The sequence below is a fragment of the Dendropsophus ebraccatus genome, chromosome 1, assembly GCF_027789765.1.
Source record: "Dendropsophus ebraccatus isolate aDenEbr1 chromosome 1, aDenEbr1.pat, whole genome shotgun sequence".
Taxonomy (NCBI): Eukaryota; Metazoa; Chordata; class Amphibia; order Anura; family Hylidae; genus Dendropsophus; species Dendropsophus ebraccatus.
In genome coordinates this window covers 14,241,439-14,265,987 of record NC_091454.1, presented here as the reverse complement: position 1 = coordinate 14,265,987, position 24,549 = coordinate 14,241,439, and the positions used below count along the sequence as shown (strand labels likewise).

General features: G+C 44.2%; 1 protein-coding gene across 1 annotated transcript in view; it reads right to left on the bottom strand.

Annotated features, from left to right (window-relative positions):
* The window catches only part of WNT7B (Wnt family member 7B), a 113,091-nt gene that overhangs the window by 14,392 nt on the left and 74,150 nt on the right, over positions 1–24,549 (bottom strand). Inside the window, exon 2 of the mRNA XM_069967845.1 lies at positions 20,818–21,044. Within this exon, the coding sequence (XP_069823946.1) occupies positions 20,818–21,044 (227 nt within the window). The remainder of the gene's footprint in view (positions 1–20,817; positions 21,045–24,549) is intronic.

Below are 24,549 nucleotides of genomic sequence, written 5' to 3'. Positions count from 1 at the left end.
TTTAAAAGGAATCTGTCACTAGGTTTATTGTACCTTAAATAAGGACAGCATAAACTAGTGACAGAAATGCTGAACAGATCGGTGTATTACTTACATCATTCTGTTCAGCCGTTCTCCTAATATGCAGGAGAATAGGATTCTTGCCACACCCCTCCCCCCTTCCAGCTACTGATTGACAGTTAACTGCCTATACACAGCATGGATAGATAACTGCCAATCAGCAGCAGGTGGGCGGAGTTTTGGCTTCTAATGAATATCCAGGACTACTGGGCTCATGCACATAATGGAGAGGACTACTTATTGTCCATGTTATTCAGGAGGATATCTCTGGATCAGCTGCACAGAACAAGGTGAGTGATACATCATTCTGTTCAGCTGATCTGTCACTAGTTAGATAGGACACCACAAACCTTCTGACAGAGTCTTTTTAAGCTTGGGTGCAAAGGGGTCTTCTAAATAGACAATGACCCCAAGAAAACTTCCAAAGTTGTGGCTTAGGGACAACAAAGTGTTAGTAATAGAATGACCGACACATCCTGACCTTAGCCCTATAGAAAAACAAGACCCCAAAACAAGTCAGCCATGTTGTATAATGTAAAAGCAATGATAGGAACTAATGACAAATTCATAATTTAAACATAGAATTACGGAATGTGTAAGCCACACCCCCTTTCACCAGTAAAACGGCCACTAACTGCCAGTAACAACGCTTTTTAAGCAACTTTACATAAACGACTACGAGTTCACATGAATTCAAATAGAGGTCACCCACAATGCTTTGCAGTAAGATAGTCTTCATGTATGACTGTGAGGTTAAAAATATCCTAAAAAACTGTATATTTTGTGTGAAAGGATTTAGAGCTTTGTGGATTAAGCTTTTTCTCCTCGAGATCCCCCAAGAAGGTACCGTTATGACTATGACTCCCATTAGTTTAAGAGTGCCGACCCATCAGTCCTTTCAGTCGCATGGGACATTTCAACAGCTTGTAAAAAGTATAAAACAGCAATAATACATCATGTGCCGCACACACAGCTCAGGAACATTAAGGACCATCAACCACTAAGACCTTTCTTGCATGCTCTAGAGAGCGTATCCGAGGCAAGGAGCTTGAAGGTATAGGCCGTGATTGGCTGTTGTGATGTCATGCATTGGAGAAGGCTATAGAGATAATTAAGATCACAGGCACCACTGCTCCTGAGAAGGTCTCTTTGAAAGCTACAGATGAGGTGTTGATGTGAGACAACATCCATCACGTCAGGGTCGGATCTGGAGCCCTGAACTATCCAAGTGCCATAAACTCTGTCATGCAGAAACATCCATTAACTCTTAAAGAGTTCTTTGACTTATCCATTAGGGCTATACAAGCAGACATTGGCCCTCCATCATGGAGGAGCCAAGAAGCTAGGGGTAAAGTTTGACCCCATTACTGTCCTCTAATTTTTTTTTTACTTCATATTTACTACCTCTGAGGTATTTCTATTATAATAATTATACATACATCACTAGTATATGATGTAATTATATAAAAGCTAGAGGTGGCCTCTTTATCATCTTCTATAGTTATCATTTCACTGTAAATGACAGGAAATATACTTGAATGAGCACTTAAAGAGGAACGAACCTAACCTGCTGATATGTTCCAGAGTTGGAGCACCTGGTTAAATACTTGAGTCTCCCATTGTTTTCAATGGGGCTCGTTACTCGAGTCGAGCACTTGGCCATTGAAAAATGCTCGACTCAAGTAATGAGCACTCGAGTATTTAAAGGGAAACTTACAGCAGGTTAGATGAATGTAACCTGCTGATATGTCCCTACACACAAGATGTTGAGGAGGAAGGTATGCCTCTTACCTTCCTCCTCTGCACTGTTCCGATGCAGTTAGTTTTTTGCTCCTTGGTTTGGTAAGACTGTTAGGAGGACTGCCCCGCCCCTCAGCTGGCCCGTTCCATTCATTATCATTAGAAAGGGGTGGGATGGACGTGGGCTGATAGGCACTATGGGGGCGGGCAGTACTCCTAATGGTCTCACTGTAGAGCAAAAGACTAACTTCACCGAAACAGCACCAAGGAGAAAGGTAAGAGATGTACCTTCCTCCTCAGCATCTTGTGTGCAGTAGGGACATATCAGCAGGTTACATTCATCTAACCTGCTGATAGTTCCCCTTTAAATTCTTGAGTTTTCATTACTTGAGTCGAGCATTTTTCAATGGTCAAGTGCTCAACTCGAGTAACGAGCCCCATGGAAAACAACGGGAGACTCGAGAACTTAACCAGGTGCCCCTGCTCGGCAGAGCGGAGGGTACCTGGTTAATCTAAAGTGACCTCCTGGGGGCCAAGCTTCTACCCGCGTAACCCGAGAAGCATGAGGTACTTGGTTGAGCATCAACCTCAATTAAGCACCCCGATGCTCAATTCAGCATCATGCTCCACCAAGCGTGCTCTCTCATCCCTAATAAGAAACCTTTTTAAGTCACACAGAAAGTCCATCTAGGGTAAAATAGTAAATCGAAGACACAAGGATGGGGGAGGAAGGGGGTGAAGCTGAAGTTTTTAGAAATTGGACGAGAAGGAGAGAAGAAGAAGTGAGGACAGGTCTGATTGGCATAGGATGAAACCCCCAACTCCAGATCAGGACATCATGGGGGGGGGATATAAATGGGCTTATGCAGTACTAAAATACCATTTTACTTTTTGGTGATTTTTGTTTCTATTGGGAAAATTTTTACCAATTAACAAATGTATCCACCCAAATGCTTCTCACTTTCTTAAAATTCAGAAAATTGCTGAGAAGTCCAGACTTGCGGTTATTAGCTGGAGGCCATACTGTGGAGACAAAGCAAATAGACAATGATTTCCTATAAGCGGCAGAAGCTCTTGTGCCAAGTTTTTATTTTTTTCTTTAATACAAAGTGATCACTTGGAATTTCCTTGAAAACTTACCCTTAAATGCTTAAATTCTGGACTCTTTGATTTAATATTTCATACAATGGGAATTCAGGAGAAAAATAGAGCCCTTTCCTATGGTAACACATTGCATTCAATCTGTGCTATAGGTCAAGGGATGTTTAGAGGGTTATTCCTTCCAAACAGATATTGCAATGGCAATCACCTGATCGCTGCAGATCTAGCTGACAAAACCAGTTAACCAGTTAGGGGTAAGCTGCAGCCAAACTCCTCTGGTGCTGGCTTATTCCTTCCAGATCAATAGGGTCATGTGTAAAAAAATCCAACATGCCTGACCCTAGACTTCCCTGACATCTTCTGTTGGTTGAAAATCGAGAGGCCATTAAACACCTTAGACAGTCGGTGAAACCCGCTGAAGGCATTGGGCTCAACCAACTTTAACATAAGATGTATGAGCACCTTAAAAAGGTCACACACAGAGGAGTAAGGCCTCATTCACACGTTCAGTGTTTTTTCAGGGCCGAAAAGTCTCACACTATTTTTCCTCCATAATTCACGGAAATTCATCTTTAATTGCATTCGTAGTTGTATCCATTGTGCCTGTTGTTTTTACTGATGTGTAGTCCCCCCCACCCCCAACCCAAAGACCTGTCAGAACATCCCCACAAATAGGCGCTCAACCACCCCCACCCCCGAACCTGGTGGTACATCACCAAAAAGACCCTGCGCCCAAACCTGGCGGTACATCACCAAGAAGACCCCACGCCTGAACCTGGCAGTATATCACCAAGAAGGCCTCGTCCCCGGACCTGCTTGTGGTCTTCTTGGTGATGCATTGACAGGTTCAGGGGGCACTGCCAGGAGGGTCGGGGGGGGGGGGGGTTGATGGGGGGGATGTAGGTGACATATTATCCCTGTTTTTCACAGTTTCTGCAGATGTGGGATCCATGGAGTCAGTAAAAAACACAGATCCAGTAGAGTTCTATTGAGCAGTCAGTGCTGCGATCCAACTCCACACTAGGACATGTCCTATTTTTTTCACGGCACGGCTTACGGAGCGGATGTTGGCACAGATCGTGTGAATGGTGTCACTGGATTCAATGGCCCCTAAAATTGTCCATGGTCGTGGATCCGTGACCATAGGCACCTTTATGGGACGTGTGATTAAAGTCTAACCAGAACCTCCTGGATCACAACGCAAAATCTTTACCGGGCCACTCCCCCCACCAACATCCCACCATATGCTATTCATATAACAGTGCCAGTAGTCATAGGATTGACTTTAGGCGTCCATACCAGGAAATCCCATTTTGTCCGGGTAGATAATGAAGTTATACGGTGATAAGTTTTGTCAGCACTGAGCAATGTTCGTGACATAATCAAGTGCCGGCTTTCATCCCATCGTAAGGAATTACATGTGAACTTTAGGTTGAGTGGAGATCACACCTGCGAGGCCGTGTTTTCTTCGAGAGTGCTTTATGTTTTATGAAGCTCCTGTGATAGGTTGCTTCATCTGCGCTCCTAGTGACTTGTCAGGAATCACCCACAGGATTACACCAGGAGACATTTATCATGGTAAATACATAGATTGAGGAGATCAAGGCCTGCTTAGTGGAGTTTCGGTACTATATTTTCAAGCAAGCTCGTTGTTACTGAGGCTTATTGAGTTCCCTACCTTCAGAACCCATTTACTAGTTAGTACCAGATGGTGAGATTTGGGCAACTTGCATGTTTGCTGGCATGGTGGGAACTAAAAATCCCTGTCCGTCATGAGTGTGGGTGTTGTTGTCCTCCTAACTAGAGGATTGGACTCTCACCTGGTGTAAGATGAAATGTGCCAGTTACCCATGTAATGGGATAGCAAAGTGGTGGAGAGGGGCTGCTAAGCCTACGTGTACCCAGCAGGGAACAGCAAAACTGGCAACCATCTTCATGGAGTGTATAGAAGAAAGAAAGGGATGGGTACCAAGTAAATTTATAGGGAGAATTTGTCTCTGTATGTTGTGCCACCTATAGGATTTGGGGTATTGGGGCAGTAGCCAAATGTCAATGGAAAGGAGTCCAAAACCCTTCAGTCAGTTGTAATGGTGACTTTGGGCCATGCCAGGAATTGGAGTCTAAGGGTACCATTACTACGGCCCGATCATTTCAGTAAACAAGCACCAATCTGCTAGATCAGCACTTGTTTACTGGACCTATTAGATGGCCCGATAATCGTGCAGTAAGGGCTGCATGGACATCGTCAGCGATGTCCATGCAGCCCTTGCCCAAACACATTACCTCTCCCTGTCCTGGGCTTCTCTCCTGTGCTGCGCAGCTTTCTGGTCCTGGCGGCAGCAGCAGCGTCTGAGTGGCCTGTCACAGGAGAGAAGACCACTAGTGGGGAGAGGTAAGGTATCAGGTGTTTGGGCAATCATTACCCATCGTCCGTGCAACATTATTTCTTGAAGTGATGCGCGGTCGGCGCCCAGGTCTTAGATCCAGACCTAAACCAATGATCAGTCGATAATCGTTGTTATCGGCTGATCGTTGTCTCTATTACACAGAGCAGGCCGATTTGGCCGATTATCGCTCCATGTAACAGGGCCCTAAGTGTCTTCTAGGTCATGACCCTTTATCCTGCTCCAGGACGTTGAAGCTTGACTTCTATGACTAGAGGGCACCAGGCAACCAAGGCAGGTGCGCATACACTCTAGAGGAACAACAGTGGTGCCTGAGGTGCAGAGCCCAGGCTGAGAGAGCACCAGCCACCATGGTCCAAATGGGGAGTATGCTAGAGGAGCTGGCAGGACCACGAGCGGCAGTAGAAGTGTGGACAGGACCAGGAAAAGGCCGAAAGCAGTGATTCTGTGCTCAAATGTATAAGCAATGGATTCATGACCATTGTTGCCAGTGGGCCCAGACTACTTTTGGTCCACCTGTGCATAAGAATGGTTACAAGTGTTGCATCTAAGCCAAGTAAATAGGGCTGAGCTGCAATGACCAGCCCATGGATAAGACCTGATACAACATAACAGACAAGTTTTTGGAATCTCATACCACCCCATCAACTTAACAGTCAAGTTAAATAACCGGCCATGATTTGTGTTCAACCCAGTGTCAGACGGCACTTCTTCCATCTATCGGAATCCAGTCCTCAAAACACATTCGGAAAACACAGTCAAAGGATCTGGTAGGACAACCAAGTTGTTCAACAGCCGAGAGAGCAGAAACAAAGGGCAACAAACATGGTTCAAGTATTTGTGGTCTTCCGAAGTCAAAAGAAAAAGACAGACTGTTCACGGCTCGATGGTCTCCGAGAAAGCCATTGTACAGGAGGAGAGCAGACAAAACGCTGCTTGGGGTGTTTTTGGAGAGTGCTCCACTAAGAATGACACAACGCATACTTGCTCAGTTTTGTCTGCCTTGCACTTTCTATTTTGCCCATGAGCTTAAAGACGTAATAGACATAGTCTTCACTTCTCAAAGCCATTGAGAAAGACAAATGAGAGGACTCAGAGGTGGGATGGCTTACACAGAGAACTGGCATTTCATATAACTTACTAATGATCGCCTCCGAAGAATGCGTAAAACCCCACTGCGAATTCTTTCTATAGACAGTACATGTTTGTGGGCGATCAGTAGGATTCTTTCTCATAGAGAAGGTTACGCGACCATCATGATCATTTACCTACATGGATTTTCTTCCATACATGGCTGCTCTCTTCAAGAAAACAGCGCTACACCTGTGTGGTGTCCCACTACGGGTGTTTCTAGTCTGAACACCTGTTGCAAAAGCCTTGTACTCTAAAGTAAAATGCTGATGAAGTTGTGTGTGAGCTTCGCCACTAGATGTCACTATGTATAGTTTTGTATATGTTGCACAGATGTAGTCACTACAGGGTTAGGGTCAATTTACACAGAAAGATTATCTGACAGATTATCTGCCAAAGATTTAGAGCCAAAGCCAGAAACAGACTATAAAAAGAGATCAGATCATAAAGGAAAGCCTGAGATTTCTCCTCTTTTCAAATCCATTCCTGGCTTTGGCTTCAAATCTTTGGCAGATAAACTGTCACATAATCTTTCTGTGTAAATGGACCCTAACTGTCTTGTTATGTGATTCTTTGAGCTAATGAGAGATGCTCTTTTCCTTCTACCTATCTCTATTCTCCTTTCTTTACACACTCTCTTCTCCACCACTCACAGGTACTTTTACACACCCTGTAGGAAGTAGTCACTTGGGGAGAGGAAGTGTAGCGTTACCTAGTTTAGTTTCCCTCTGATTCTCTGAGGAGTAGGACACACACAGACCAGGCATCCCTGCTGAACTTAGTCAGGGCCTAGCTCTGCCAGGTTCCCTGTCCGGGACAGACCAGCTGTGGTAGGGGACAGACACACGTGTATGGAGAAAGCAGAGACTTTCCTTTTCCAAGCTACACCTACAGACACTATGCAGTGCTAAGTCACTAAAGGAGGACAAGTCAGAGATCATCCAAGCCCATGCCGAGAACCTCTCTAAACAGAGCAGGGCAGTATCCTAGACAGAGGAACTGACCCAGATAGAGCAAAGCAACTGTAACCAAGGTCTACGTACTCTATCTCACAGCGCAGGTGACACTGGAGAACTTTGGACACTTAGCTTTGCCCAGGTAACATAGTCTGGGTCTTGTGTCACCCTCGTAGGACGGTAACCCAACACTGCAGGGCAGAAGGTGGTTTAGCGACAGTAAGGTCGAAACACGGGCACAATTCTTCTCTCAAGTATTCTTCTTTAAGTATTTCTTCTCTCAAGTTCTGACAGAGCACATTACTACTGGACTGGGGCTCTCCCAACAAACTCCTTTCAACTCCTCTAAACTCTACTACTCTTCTCAACTCTAAACTGAACCAGCACTGCTTCTCTACCTCAGCACTTAAGCATCTTTCAGCACAGATTTAGTGAGCTCAAGTTTGTATCTCAGAAGTCATCTATTGTACAACTATCCTGTATTGTAAGAGACTTTCTGTAAAGATCAGTTTATTTATTCTATAGACTCAGTGATGATTGCACCAGCAGTGTCGGACTGGGGTATCTGGGGCCCACCAGAGGAAATGATCCTGGGGGCCCACCAATGAAGAACCAGTGATAAAGGACATGTCAGTCAGTGTTAGTGCAGATTCTAAAGCTGGGGGCCCACCGGAGGATTCTCCGGTACTCTGGTGGGCCAGTCTGACACTGCATTTTAGCCTGGGTCAAAACTTGCATATGCATATACACTGTCTAACTATGTTCAGGCCATTGTAATCTAGAGGCGCGTGCCTGTCTACGGTATATTGATGCGTCAGCATGCCATTTTGACTTTTGTTGACATGTCTGTGCCTCGGAAGTCATAATCTTAATGGGAACCCTGCCCTAGTCAAAGAAAGTATCTACAAAAAATAATTTCAGAGGGGAGTAATGCCTCATTTCTCCTGTGGGGGCACTGCAGGGAAATTAAACACTTTCAGGGATGTAGCCAGTTAACACACATGACTGGGGAACAACTGATGTCCAATCTCCTCAACGCCAAACTTCCTCAATCAAATCAATTGAACAAATCAATTCGAACTGAGCCAGTGTCACCCATTGGGCAAGGTGTAGACTATACCTATGACTAGTGATGAGCGAACTTACCAAACATTCAGGTTCAGGTGAACCCAAATGCTTGACACTTGACTCCCGGTGGCTGTAGAAGTTGGTGGTGGCCCTAAGGAGTCCTGGCTGTCCATAGGTTGGATCCATGTTTTCCTGGCAGTTCTAGGGCTGCATCCAAGTTCTCCAGCTATCGGGAGTGAAATGCGAGCAGGGGGCAGAAGCGAGAAGGACACCGGGGAGTGACAAGAATTATGTAAGGTTTGTTATTTTACACTAGTGGTGTATTCATTCCAGTCTGGAGAGCAGGAGAGCTTTTCTATGTGGATTTGCTTCTGCTCTGGACAGTTCCTGACATGGACAGAGGTGGCAGCAGAGAGCACTGTGTCACACTGGAAAGAATACACCACTTCCTGCAGGACATACAGCAGCTAATAAGTACTGGAAGACTTGAGATTTTTTAAAAGAAGTAAATTCCAGCACCAAAAAAATAATTGGTGAACAACTCCTTTAAGGAGACCAATCTAACCTTTAAGGGACTAGTCTAATCTGTAGATATAAGATGCTGAGAAGATGCATGGGTCTCTACTTGGCCTTTAGTTTTGTCTTTTCTACTAGGATCGCTAATGATCATCTGTAATCTGTACAAAAACCTGGAAGTAGGTGTTCAATTTCTCTACAGCTCCCCCACAGGAGAATTCAGGTATTACACAAGGTCCAAATTAAATAGTGGTGTATTCCAGTGTAGAGAAGGTCCTCCAGAGCAAGAGATGCTATACTCCCGCCTGGCCAGAAGGTGATGAAGGGGTTGTGAACCTTGGGAGTGAATAACATGGGTAGGGGGAGGAGGGCCCTGCTCCGTGCTTTGCTTTGGGGCCCCCTGATTGCCAGTCATTACGGTATAGATACGTTCTGTTCAGGCATCACTAGGGATTAGTTTGGGAATCTCCGCTCTATGCCAACAAATGACTCTTGTATAAATACAGTGTGTACACAGGTTTTGGCAGGGATAAAACACACATCATCCGCGCACAATACTGCTGGGCAGCTCAGTAAGATTACTAGAGGCTGTAAAGCGGAATGAGATTGTCTTCACGGCTGCTCCTTGGCGGCTTCCTTCACAGATCATTATGTAATTATACGAGCCAGTCGCTGCTATAATACTTTATAGAGCCTTCCCCGCCAGTCAACCAAATCCACCCTTTCAGTGCCACATGGCAGACGCCTCTAGCAGTTAAGAGGTTAAAACAGCCAAAAAAAAAAGTGACTGCTAGAACGGAGACTCCGCTCCTCGTCTGATGTCTAGACAATAAAGACCTGATCTGGATGGATTAGATTGAGAGCGGCGGCTTGGTTTCCATAGTGTAACCTGAGTTTTCTGGGATACGGTGTTCAATTTACACCCATCATCCTCTGTATCAGGGCTCTGTATGGGGCACACAATGTGACGGGCATTGAGAATGGGTCATGGCCACTGCATGTAATGGGTAAGAATATGAGAGATGCCAAGGACATGTGATGGGTAAGAATATGAGAGATGCCAGGGACATGTGATGGGTAAGAATATGAGAGATGCCAAGGACATGTGATGGGTAAGAATATGAGATACCCAGGACAGGTAATGGGTAAGAATATGAGATGCCCAGGACAGGTAATGGGTAAGAATATGAGATGCCAGGACATGTGATGGGTAAGAATATGAGATGCCAGGACATGTGATGGGTAAGAATATGAGATACCCAGGACATGTAATGGGTAGGAATATGAGAGATGCCAGGACAGGTAATGGGTAGGAATATGAGATGCCAAGGACATGTGATGGGTAAGAATATGAGATGCCAGGACAGGTAATGGGTAGGAATATGAGATGCCAAGGACATGTGATGGGTAAGAATATGAGATGCCCAGGACAAGTAATGGGTAGGAATATGAGATGCCAGGACAGGTAATGGGTAGGAATATGAGATGCCAAGGACATGTGATGGGTAAGAATATGAGATACCCAGGACATGTAATGGGTAGGAATATGAGATGCCCAGGACAAGTAATGGGTAGGAATATGAGATGCCATGGACATGTGATGGGTAAGAATATGAGATGCCAAGGACAAGTAATGGGTAAGAATGAGATGCCCAGTACATGTGATGGGTAAGAGTATGAGATGCCCAGAACAATTAATGGGTAAGAATATGAGATGCCCAGGACAATTAATGGGTAAGAATATGAAATGCCCAGGACATGTGATGAGTAAGAATATGAGATGCCCAGGACATGTGATGGGTAAGAATATGAGATGCCAGGACATGTGATGGGTAAGAATATGAGATGCCCAGGACATGTGATGGGTAAGAATATGAGATGCCCAGGACAAGTAATGGGTAAGAGTATGAGATGCCCAGGACAAGTAATGGGTAAGAGTATGAGATGCCCAGGACATGTGATGGGTTAGAATTTGAGATGCCCAGGACATGTAATGGCTAAAAATATTAGATGCCCATGATAAGTAATGGAATAAGAATATGAGATGCCCAGGACCAGTAATGGGTAAGAATATGAGATGCCCAGGACCTGTGATGGGTAAGAATATGAGATACCCAGAACATGTAATGGGTAGAAATATGAGATGTCCAGGACATGTAATGGAGGAAGAATATGAGATGCCAAGGACATGTGATGGGTACGAATATGAGATGCCAAGGACATGTGATGGGTAAGAATATGAGATGCCCAGGACAAGTAATGGAGTAAGAATATGAGATGCCCAGGACATGTGATGGGTAAGAATATGAGATGCCAAGGACATGTAATGGAGTAAGAATATGAGATGCCAAGGACATGTAATGGAGTAAGAATATGAGATGCCAAGGACATGTAATGGAGTAAGAATATGAGATGCCCAGGACAAGTAATGGAGTAAGAATATGAGATGCCAAGGACAAGTAATGGAGTAAGAATATGAGATGCCAAGGACAAGTAATGGAGTAAGAATATGAGATGCCAAGGACAAGTAATGGAGTAAGAATATGAGATGCCAAGGACAAGTAATGGAGTAAGAATATGAGATGCCCAGGACATGTGATGGGTAAGAATATGAGATGCCAAGGACAAGTAATGGAGTAAGAATATGAGATGCCAAGGACAAGTAATGGAGTAAGAATATGAGATGCCAAGGACAAGTAATGGAGTAAGAATATGAGATGCCCAGGACATTTGATGGGCAAGAATATGAGATGCCAAGGACATATAATGGAGTAAGATTATGAGATGCCAAGGACATGTGATGGGTAAGAATATGAGATGCCAAGGACATGTGATGGGTAAGAATATGAGATGCCCAGGACATATAATGGAGTAAGATTATGAGATGCCCAGGACAAGTAATGGAGTAAGAATATGAGTTTTGTAGATGGGCATGTACTAGGGATTACATACATGTATGTGTTGCCCCCTGGATATGTATTCCACCATAGACCCCGTCCATGAACCATATTAGGGCCTCCTGACCACAAAGACCACCCATTTTATAGGCCCTTCTTGTCTATGTGCCAGTGTATAACATGGTCGCCCATTCCTTGTAACGGCCATTGCAGTTTCCGTCTGGAGGAAACCTCGGCTGGTATTACCAATGCCAACCAATAACAAAAAAAGTATTATATTCTGTTAACAAAAAAAACATTTGTTTTGCGGGAAAAAAAGGAAAAGAAAATTCTCGAATATTCGCTCTAATTTCCATCTTATCGAGGCGTTCTTCTTTTCCATTAAAAGCTTGAGTTCTCTCCCCTCTCGGCCACAGTCGGTGAATAATCCGCTATAAGATAATTGCTTTATTGAAAAGATAATAGCACAATAAATAAATAATGGATAAACCCTATCTGTTACCTGATCCCGTTATCTCTCTGGACCCGCGAGAGGCTCCCCAGTTCTGGCACCAGCAAATGGACCTTAAATTATCATTTTTGGCACCGATAACAAAAGAGGCCACTATGCGGAGACTATCTAAGCTCGGCATACCTGGCATGCTTCTTATTATTACTGATTTTTACAGCTTGGTTTTTCTTTTGGTTAATGTCTTCATGAACACGGCCTGGTCGGGATGGGACGGACAGTGATATGTGTTAGAGGATCGGAGCAGTGTAATACAGAACAAGGGGAAGCTAATACTTTAGGATTCAAGAGTATCCTGTATTGTAAGGGGTAGGAGACCTCCATCATCTTCCCATCCATGGACTGAGAGTGGTCTGGGCTCTTAGGTTGGTTTGATACAAAATGGGGTCCAAGGCAACTAGAAAATCAAGGCCTTCCAGCTGGCGAAATTCCCATAGATCAAAATAGATGTGAGATGGGGCAAGTGTTAAAAATTCCATACGCCTGGCCCTTTCTCCACTGACATCCTCTCCACCATCGTTGGTGGAGAACCTTTCTCCATCAATGTCATCTGTGGGTGGAGAGTTGAGAGTCTCCCGTATAGCTTATACAGTCAGCTGTAATATAAGGTGTGTGGGCAGCTTATGTTACTATAGTGGGACACTGGTTGTCTCATAGCTGTCTTGCAGCTTTAACCCGATTCCCGTTGGTCCATCATGGGTGTCCAACCATGGTTCCAAAAATTCATGCTAATAGTTAACGCCCTAAGAAGTTGTCTCTAGTTTGCATGTTTCTAAAGCTATGTTAAGCCATAGTTTGGACAACATCATTGACCTTTGTAAGAGACAGCGTGTGGACTCGCTGTGCTACTCAAGTGGTTTGGCTTTGGGTCACACCAGGGTCTAAGTGACCTCTAGGTCTTAGTCTAGCTAGACTTTTGTTGCTAGAGGACACCAGCTCGCTCCACAAGTGTGGTCCTGCTGCGACCAGCCTCTGGTTCCCAAGAACCAGATGAAGTTGGTGCAAGGCACCAGGGAACAGGTCGAATATATGTGGTCAGTAAGCAGGGTCAGCAAGGATGAAACAGGTATAGTGGTCAGATAGGAGAAGGATAAGGGCAGGCGACTTTAGAGGCTGGTTAGACAATCTGAGTCGGCAACAGGAGAGGTACACGGTACAGTCAAGAGTAAGTGGAAGAACAGACATAGGTCAGAATTCACAGACAGTAAGCAGAATAGCAGAAACAAACCTTTGCTTGGAATGCAAGAGTCCAATAATGCTCAGGCAAGAAGCAGCAGGTGGAGCTGGTTTAAATAGGTGTAGATGGCTGTGGATTGGCAGGTGGCAGTAGCAGGTGGAGATAAGCTGCCTCTATAAATCCAGAGCACCTGGACACCCTAATGGCCAGATGTGTCACTGCAACAGGAGGAAGAAGATGTCGGAAGACACAAGCAGCACCGGGACGAGCAAGGAGCACAGCAGAGGAGCAGATAGGACACCGATGCCACTGGTGAGTCTTGTGTGGCAGCGTCACATTACTATTTGCTCCACCTCTTGTGTGCCCCTGACCACCGATTGTTCATGATATTATCCACTTGATCTATTATTGCCTCCTGTGATGGACACGTCATTGGTCCACTCCGAGTGTATAAAGCCCAGTTGGGATATACAGTGGCCAACATTTCAAGTCTTAAGTCTATCAGAGACTTTACACAATCCTCACCCTTTCACAGCCCTGTTTGTGGGACTGTACCACCCTTAAAGTGGCTCATCACTTAAAGAGGTTTGTCTATGAAAGACACCTGTGGATACGAGATGAGTGAATGGTAAGGGGTCCAGGAAAGACATTAATCCCCTATGAGAATAGAGAATGAGCAATCTTGAGGGCCCAACGTCTGGGACCCCCACCTATTACAAGAACAGAAGTGATGTGGTTTCCCCTGGTTGAATATAGTGGAACTCCATTATTTCTATAGGCAACATGACGATAGCCAAGCATCGTACTTAACTAGCTTCATCTAGCCCAAAGAATTGACTGAAATGGCAAGAAGCATGTCCGTCCACCAAGGGAACACTGGAGGTCCTAGCAGCAGGCTGCTCCACCAAACAGACTCACATCTAGTCTTTCATGGCTAAAACCCTTTAAGGTAGCTTTATATCTGCAGCCAATTCCACCATAAACACATTCACTTGCCTCTACCATCACAGGAGACTCAGGCTAGCCTCATACACACAAGATAATCAGAAATCCCACTAAGATGTGCAGCTTCGAAAAGCAGCCAGTCTGGTGTACATGTTCTAATGGACTTCCTGTTCTTGTGTACACTCTAGTGAGGAATTCAGCCAACTCTATTTCCCTGCTACTATGAATTACAGTCAAGAAGGTGTAGAGGGCTTGTTTTATTATCAGAAATCCCTTTTAAAGGTGTTGGCCCACCATCAGCTTTTATACCCACAGCTCATAAGTGTATCATTAGAGGGGGTCTGACATGTCGTGCACTTCATGTACATTGGGCACTCTGGGACCACTATTATATTGATCAGCTATTTTGTGAATAGGTGATCAATGATGTTAGTAGGAAACCCCCTTTAACCCATATTTCCCCTTATTCTATCAACTATATTAATATAACTATATTAATGTGAAAATAAATTTAGCTCTAGAGCCTCTAGGTGGGGCCGCGGTACTTAAACAAGCCACCGTCTAGTCCCATCCTACATATGTATCATATGGGGGTGTCTCAAGATTTCATAGAAGCCAACCTTTCATTGCTGGATCCCATAGCATCACCACCAGCTTTACTGTCATCCATTCACAACTATGCGTTATTACCTGGACACACCTAACAACACCACACAACTCCACTACAACACAGAAGGAATGAGGACGTATCCATTCATGCCTTCAAAAGCCATAAGCTAATAAGGAATTCTTTGATGGTGATTGTGTAAAGGAAACTATGACCATGACATACCATTAAGGCCATCATTGTAAAAAAAAATATACATATATATATATATATACTTATTATATCATCCCCCAAAAATTTGCGTAGAACCATGGAAACCCTCTCGAAAAACCATCCAGAAGCAACAAATACCGACCATGTTCCTCCGCTCTTCCTTTGTAAACAAGACTCGGAAGATGAAAGTGTTTGGTACTTGGGTGACAGTAATATTAACCATCTCCAGCTTAGAACTGAGTGAGCAGGACAGATGCAACGTCCTCTAATGTGCTGGTGACAGATAATTGTGGGAAAGACATCAAAGACCGGGATAAAATGATATTCAAGTAGTGGGCGGAAGAGAAGACAACTGAGGCCGGGCTTTTATCGATTGTTAATCAGGTGGATACTCTTTCTATTGCCAGGGATTGGTAGCCAAAAATATGACCTTGCAGAGGAGCCCCAACTCTGTATAGTAAGGATAGAAGACCTACTTTTTTTTTTTGTGGGACTCAAAAACTATATATGCTCAGAAACGGTCTGTATTGGAGTGCGTCCGGTCCTTTTATTTCAATGGTGTTGCCAGAGGTCATCCCGTGAATGATTTGCAGTGTTTCTCGATTTTTCATCATTTTTGTTTTTACTCTTCTGTTCCATCTGTGGTGCTGCTGCTCACCAGGGTCCTTAGAGGTGAGATCTGGTCAGAATCAGTCTCCTTCCCCTTACAGTACAGTCCCTTCTTACAAGCCCATTTAATGGAGAAGTCCGGGAAAATCGATTTTCTGGGGAGGATAAAAGAAATAACATGCTCTTACCTCCCCCGCTCCGGCGCTGGTGGCCACATACCGCCGCTCCGGTCCCAGGCCACTTTCTGATCTGAGATGGACCCGGGTTGTAGCGCGTGTCAGCCAGTCAGCAGCCGAATGCAGGACCCCACTACGGCCGTTGACTGGCTGAGTTGACCACACATCACAACTCGTGTTCCCACTCAAATCAGGAAGTGGCCGTGGACCTGGGGACTGGAGTGGCGGTATGTGGCCACCAGCGCCGGAGCGAGGAAGGTAAGAGCACATTATTTTTTTTTAATCCTCCCCCTTCCCGGCACTTCTTAAAAAAATTGATTTGCCAGGACTTCTCCTTCAAGTCTGTGAGAAACTCAATGGAGGCCGCGTGAAACTTAACAGAGATTTTTTTATGGGCACACTGTGGTGATAAATATTATTGGGTTAATAACAGTCATTATGGAATCCCCCCACCGCCAAATATTTCGTCAGATTTATTAAAGGGGAACTGGCCCTTACTAAATCTCCTCTTGTGTACCACAAGCGATACTCTACGCCACCTCTGAGTAAGTCTTGTAGGTTGCTGTCACCGTGCCCCTTTTTATGTTGTTCCCTGGCACTTTTTTAGACAACCCCTTACAATGTTTTTACTGCCTTAATGTCTTCATGATTTCCTCCATTGGCTTCAATGTAGGAAATGAGAATCCACAAAAAAAATTTGCAACAAAAACGTCCACAATGGAGGATTTTAAATATTTTTTTCTTTAAAGAAAAAGATTACAATAGCTACGGTCTGCTGGCCAATGCTCTCTCCTATGGGCCACCTTAAGATCGTTCGGGCAGCCCTCCTGCTGCTCATGGGGACCGCTTATGCCCCCCGCCACCACCGCATGATGTCTGTGTGTGGAATGAGGAGCAAGCGAGCGCTGACCTGCCAGGTTGTATGGACGCTTGCTTCTAAATATTGGGCCATGTAATACAGCCCTTAGGGTTAACACTAGGGAAGCACTAGTATTGTCCTTATAGGAACTCTCATTATGGGGTCATGTTGTGGGGGCACTGTTGTTAAGGGTTCAGGTCAGGAAGTGTAGTGGCTCGTGTAGGAAACTTTTCCCATTCAGCTTGTTCCTCTTTAGGTAGAATACCATGACCAGGACTGACCGTCTAAACTCCAAGGGTCATGAACTGAACTAAATCCAACATTGCTACTTGACATTTCTGTGGAAAACTTTACATAAACATCCAAATAGATACATTCCTTAGCCATAGGCATCATCGCTGCCTGTACGGATAAGTCACCCCTCTCTCTATATCCCAAGGCCCGAGCTGTCAGCGGGACGCATTCCCCAGCACCTTACAAGGAGCACATTTCCTGGAGCGTTCCCTCTTCGCCTTTGATGGGCTTTGGAGCCCAATGGAGGTCTACGGGCTATTTTTTTTTAGCTTCACCTTAAATACATATACGTTGACATTGTTTTCTTTGTTTCGCTCCCTGACAAATTACCTGACAAAATCTATATCCAAATTCGAAGAGAATTTTAACATTATGGCGTCTATGGGAGTCTGAGACAACCTGACCTAAATCCCACCTACAGTGTCATCAGAGTCTCAGGCTTTAAGGGAAACCGGAACCTGGATGGAATACAGGGAGCTCTGTCCCTGTCTACTTGCCAGACTGACCCAAGGTGGTCGACAACAAACAGGCAACAGTCCCTACACAAGGTAAGTGAAACTCAAAATGAGACGGACAAACACAATAGCAGAACAGCACAAAAACAGCAGGAAAAAAAGAGGTAAGAAGGACAAGCAAAGAAGTCAGAATACCAATCAATCCAATCCGACACTATCACAAGCAATGTCCCAGAGGACAAGTGGACTTCTTATGAGATGCCAGAGTACCGGTCCAGGGCGTGATTGGGACCAGCCCTCTGACATCCAGACCACAGAGAACACAGACTGACAGGGAAGGGAGATAATTGGAGAAGGCAACTGTCCATCACCACTCAGTTTAGCAGAAGAAACCAGACGGGTGTGGTGGAATCTGTCAATCACCACATGGCAAATGCTGGAATAAGATGTTCAGACTGGTAGGAAACATACAGACAGAATCACGGCAAAAATTACAGTCACCATCTTACATTATGGGCAGAGGACTGCACTGAGGTCTGAACAGAAGCGGACATAACAGTATCACTTTGCCATGCTTTATACTGTGGCTAGGCCCATTCAGATTGGATGCTCGATATAATCACAAGCTCAACGGTAAGTCAATAGAAACTAATATCAATGACGGCATTGGGATGGTTGCGGGCGCAGTGACCATGCAATGTGGAATTTCCACCAATTTGCACCAAACTGATTGGCAGCATGCTACTCTGTTTCCATGCCGTATTACTCTATAGGTGTAGCACATCATCGCAAGTATGACTCCTATGTATCACTGGGCCCCCTGCTTCTGTGTAGTAGTGATTGGTGATGGTTACACTGTATAGCACATTCACTGGGTCGGAGTACGAGCACCCTGCCTCATGAATGTGAGTAGCCATTCATACACTGGTGGCCAGTGGTAGGGGTTGATGCCCATCGGCATTAACTAAAAACTGCAATATGAAAAGACAGATGGGGCAAGGGCAAGTGTAATCAGTGGGGTACCTGGCAATGACTGGACCCATGATGGTGCCAGGTTTTGTTTTAATGGCTTGGTGTTTGTTTAGTTCTTTCTATGACCCTTGAGTAGTGTTGAGTGAAGTTGAGGAAACTATCCAGGTTCGGCAACTTCTACAAACCCAAACACTTGGCATTTGATTCCCGCATCTGAAGAAGTTGGATGCTGCCCTAGGGAGTCCTGGAAAACATAGATATGACCTATGGCTTTATCCATGTTTTCTGGGCAGCCCTAGGGCAGGATCCAACTTTTTTAGACGGCAGGAATCAAATTCTGAGAGTTTGGAGAAGTTTCTGAACCCGGAGAGTTTTCTCGAGTCTGCTCAATGCTACTCTTGAGCCCATGCACAGGTACTGACCACCCAACAGCAAAGGAGAACCAACCAGGACTGGACCCTGTTCTCCAGAGACATCATATGAGCAACATGCCCTGTCAACATGGCCAAATTTATGACATTTAAAGGTTTTTTTTTTCTAGTTTATTGACGGTCTATCCTCAAGAAAGGTCATCAATATCAGATCAGTGAGGATCTGACCTTAGCATCCCCACCAACCAGCTGTCTGCCAGAACTAGCCGCTGGTATACACAGTAAATGAGAACAGGAAGCAGGCCAAGATCGGTTATTGCAGCTCAGCTCCAATTCACTTCAATAGGAGCTGAGCTACAGTAACCACTCTTGACCACTGTACAGTGGACTGAGCTATCTGCTTCCTGCTCTGTTTCATCATGAATATCAGCACTACAGCTGATCAGTGGCAGTTCTAGGTGCCAGATCTTCACCATTCTGATATTGACGATCGTTCCTGAGGATAGGCCAACAATAAATTTGTGTGGAAAACCCCTTTAAGCCGCAACCCAGAATTAGAATGCTCCATAGCTTAGTAGATCAGAAATACCTTCAAACACCCACTTTTGGGGTGGAGTTTGTATGCAATCCACACCCCTTTTGTGATTCAGCTTGGGGTTCACCCAACAAAATCAGGACTCTTGTCAACTATACCGTTAATCTGCAAATAATACAAAAAAGCTCAAAAGTAGAACAAAACGCCAGCCAGTACATACAATGAAAATCCAATAAACCAACATGCTTGGGACCAACATTAAATTGACAGATTACCAGAGGTTATTAAGGAACGCCATTAAGGAACATCAGCTTGACCATGGTGAGTGCCAGGATGGTGAGACCTCCACTAATCGGCTAAATGACTGGCATTGGCACTTCATTGCCTTCATTGCAGCACCCAGCTTGGCATCATGGATACACATTGATTTGAAGAGGGCTGAACTGCAGTACTAGGCACAGCCACACATATATGCATTGAAGGGCCAATATAGGTGTTAGGCCCATACCGACCATAAACTGGTGTCCCTGGCTCAGTCTTGTTGAAGGAGTCTAGCACCATAGACCTACAACAGAACCCAACTCCTGCGGCAAGAAGAGGAGAGCATGGAATCGGGAAGCAAATTCTCAAGGATCTATCTAGTGATTGGTGGTGATCTGAACACCCAGACGGATCCAAACTTGACATGCCTCTGTGACAAGTCAAAAGTTTTTTGAATTAACTAGTGTTAAGCGGACTTGCCAAACTGTAAGGGTTCGGCAAGATTCTCTGAACCCGAACACTCGGAATTTGACTCCCGTCAGCTAAAGAAGTTGGATGCTGACCTAAGGAGTCCTGGAAAACATGCATTTTCCAGGCAACACTAGGGTAGTATCCAACTTCTCCAGATGTCGGGAGTCAAATGGCAAGCGTTCAGGTTCAGAGAACAATTTGGCACGTCCACTCAACACTTAAAGTAATGGTAAGACCTTAATGTGGGCTCAGTGTAGGAACTGTCTACTGCCAATCAATGGTGTCCGGTCTCAGCCAGTGAGTGGGCAAGACCTACACTAAGCTTTTTTCTCGGAAGCAGGACAGAGGTCCAACAGGGGATCAGGAGTAGGTAAGATCAGCCTTTTTTCTATTATTACCCAGCACAATGCAATGGCTGGAATACCCCTTTAAAAACATTACAGATTTTACTCATCACTTCCCAACCCCTCTAGTGATAGAAATCGCTTACCTACTCGTAGCTCTTGTCCGAAGACGGTCCTCTCTCCAAGTGCCGAGCAATTCCATCTGGAGTAGCGAAACTGATACTGACATTCGTTGATCCCCATCTGTGCCCCTTCACCAATAACTATAATGGCATCCGGGCGGCTCTCGCAGATGGCTCTTTGCCGAGGCGCCAACCCTGGAATCTTGTTGCAGATTATATTTGCTCCCAAAGCCACCACAGATGACAAAGCTCTAGAAAGAAATAAAAAGAGCTATCAGAGATGTAAGGGAGGTGATCCTGGACTGGACAGCCCCTATGGGCACCGCAATGGTAGCCATATTGGTTGTCAACCAGCTCTTCTAAAAAAGAGGAAAAAAAAGACCATGGCTGCATAGAACCCAACAAAAACACCGGACAAGATTCATATTACAGCTATGGGCTAAATACAACTATGTTATGGTATCTAGTGGTGAGCAGAGTTGACAAACTTTTTGGGTTCAGCAACATTTTCCGAACGCAAATTCTCGGGATTTGACTCCCGGTGTCTGGAAAAGATAGATGACATCCTAGGAGTGCCAGAAAAAACATAGATGCAACCTATGGCTGAATCCATATTTTCCCGACCCCCTAGGGCTAACTTCTTCAGGAATCAAATGCTGAGCTTTAGGGTTCGGAAAACGTTGCAAAACCTGAACCATTCGGCAACTCTACTCAACGCTAACAGGGGCCTATACAGTAACCTTGGTATTTTATTCCATTATGTCGCCGGTTTACCGCTACTATGATCCCCGTCTTCTATGTGTCTTCCATTGTAGCCCATCATGTTGTTGCGACCTGGAAATGACTGTTTCTTTATTGGACGTTTTTAAGTTTTTAGTGCATTTTGTTTCTTTACTCTGCGGATAAGGATTACGGCCCCATCTTGGTGGCATTTTCAAGGATTTTTTGTATAGGAGGAAAAAGGGGAGGGGGCAGCCATTTTGTCCTCTTCACTAAGTGCTCTGTCTGGTGCTGAAGAAACAAGAGATATTTACAGTGTAAGGGCCTCGCCGAGCGTGTTGTGACAACACCAGATCTCAGAAGGAGCTTAATCCTCATGTCCTTAAAAGCCACTTACAGTGGAGGTTGTTGTGGGGGGGGGGCACTAACATGGGAATGCGACAGCTAAAGCTTCCAATATATCCTAAAACTATCCAATATAGTACCATACACTGCCAACATAACACTGCCATAAAGCGCCTATGTGATTTGCACTAATTAGTTACCACATCAAAGTGCCAATATAATCCTACTAGACAGTGACAAAATCACTATGAATATATAATCCTACTAGAGAGTGACGACATCACAGTGCCTATATAAACCTACTAGACAGTGACGACATCACAGTGCCTATATAATCCTACTAGACAGTGACGACATCACAGTGCCTATATAATCCTACTAGAAAGTGACAACACAGTGCCTATATAATCCTACTAGACAGTGACGACATCACAGTGCCTATATAATCCCACTAGACAGTGACAACATCACAGTGCCTATATAATCCCACTAGACAGTGACGACATCACAGTGCCTATATAATCCCACTAGACAGTGACGACATCACAGTGCCTATATAATCCTACTAGACAGTGACGACATCACAGTGCCTATATAATCCAACTAGACAGTGACGACATCACAGTGCCTATATAATCCCACTAGACAGTGACGACATCACAGTGCCTATATAATCCTACTAGACAGTGACAACATCACAGTGCCTTATTAATCGTACAAAACAATGATCAAATCATAGGGGGAGATTTATCCAACATGGTGTAAAGTGAAACTGTCTCAGTTGCCCCTAGCAACCAATCAGATTCCACCTTTCATTCCTCACAGACTCTGGAAAATGAAAGGTGGAATCACTTTACACCTTGTTTGATAAATCTCCCCCATAGTGCCTGTATAATTATTACTACACAGTGTATGTACAACAGTGCCTATATAGTAGTACTACACAGTAACTACACAGCAACTATATAATAGAACTGCATAGTGACCACATAGCAATGCCTATTTAATTTTACAAGCCTATATAGTGACCACATACTGTAACAGTATCCAAAGTATACAAGTAGAACCATACATTAAACACATAACAGTACCTATATGAATAGTGCTATACAGTGACCACATAACAGTACCTATATAATTATTACAATTATTACTATACTATACAGTGACCACATAACAGTAGCTATATACTTAGTACCACTCAGTGACCAAATAACAGTACCAATATATTTGACCATGTAACAGTGCCTACATAATTAGCACTACACAGTAACCACATAGCAATGCCTATTTAATAGTACTAAACAGTGACTAATCGCAGTGTCTATATAATAGGCCTGTATAGTGACCACATACTGTAACAGTACCTATGGTATACAGTTAGTAGCACACATTAAACACATAACAGTGCCTATATAAACAGCGCTATACAGTGTACACAAAACAGTGCCTATATAGTTATTACTATACAGTGACCACATAAGAGTGGCTATATAATAATACTACGCAGTAACCCCATAGTGTTTTTATAATAGTCATACATGGTGACCACATACTGTAACAGTACCTATGGTATATATAATTAGTACCGTTAAACACATAACAATGCCTCTATATAGTACTGTATAGTGTAAACAAAACAGTACCTGCAGCATAAAAATAGTACTATGCAGTGACTACATAACAGTGCCTATATAGTTAGTTTTATACAGTAACTATGTAATAATTGCTATATAATAGTACTACACAGTAACCACATAGCAGTGCCTATATAGTTTGAATTACACAGTAACCACATAATAGTTGCCATATAAACAATGCCTATATAGTTAGTATTGCACAGTAACCACATAGTAATTGCTATATAATTGTACTACACAGTAACCACACAACAGTGCCTACATAGATATTAATACACAGTAACCACATAGTAATTGCTATATAATAGTACTACACAGTAACCACATAAGAGTGCCTATATAGTTAGTATTAAATATTAACTACGTAGTAATTGCTATATATTATCACTACACAGTAACCACATATAAGTGCCCATATAGTTAGTATTACATAGTAACCATGTAATAATTGTTATATAATAGTACTACACAGTAACCACATAGAGTGCCTATATACATTCACCGGCCACTTTATTAGGTACACCTGTCCAACTGCACGTTACCACTTAATTTCTGATCAGCCAATCACATGGCGGCAACTCAGTGCATTTAGACATGTAGACATGGTCAAGACAATCTCCTGCAGTTCAAACCGAGCATCAGTATGGGGAAGAAAGGTGATTTGAGGGCCTTTGAACGTGGCATGGTTGTTGGTGCCAGAAGGGCTGGTCTGAGTATTTCAGAAACTGCTGATCTACTGGGATTTTCACGCACAACCATCTCTAGGGTTTACAGAGAATGGTCCGAAAAAGAAAAATCATCCAGTGAGCGGCAGTTCTGTGGGCGGAAATGCCTTGTTGATGCCAGAGGTCAGAGGAGAATGGGCAGACTGGTTCCAGCTGATAGAAAGGCAACAGTGACTCAAATAGCCAACCGTTACAACCAAGGTAGGCAGAAGAGCACAGTACCTCCAACTTTGAGGCAGATGGGCTACAGCAGCAGAAGACCACACCGGGTGCCACTCCGCTCAGCTAAGAACAGGAAACTGAGGCTACAATTTGCACAAGCTCAT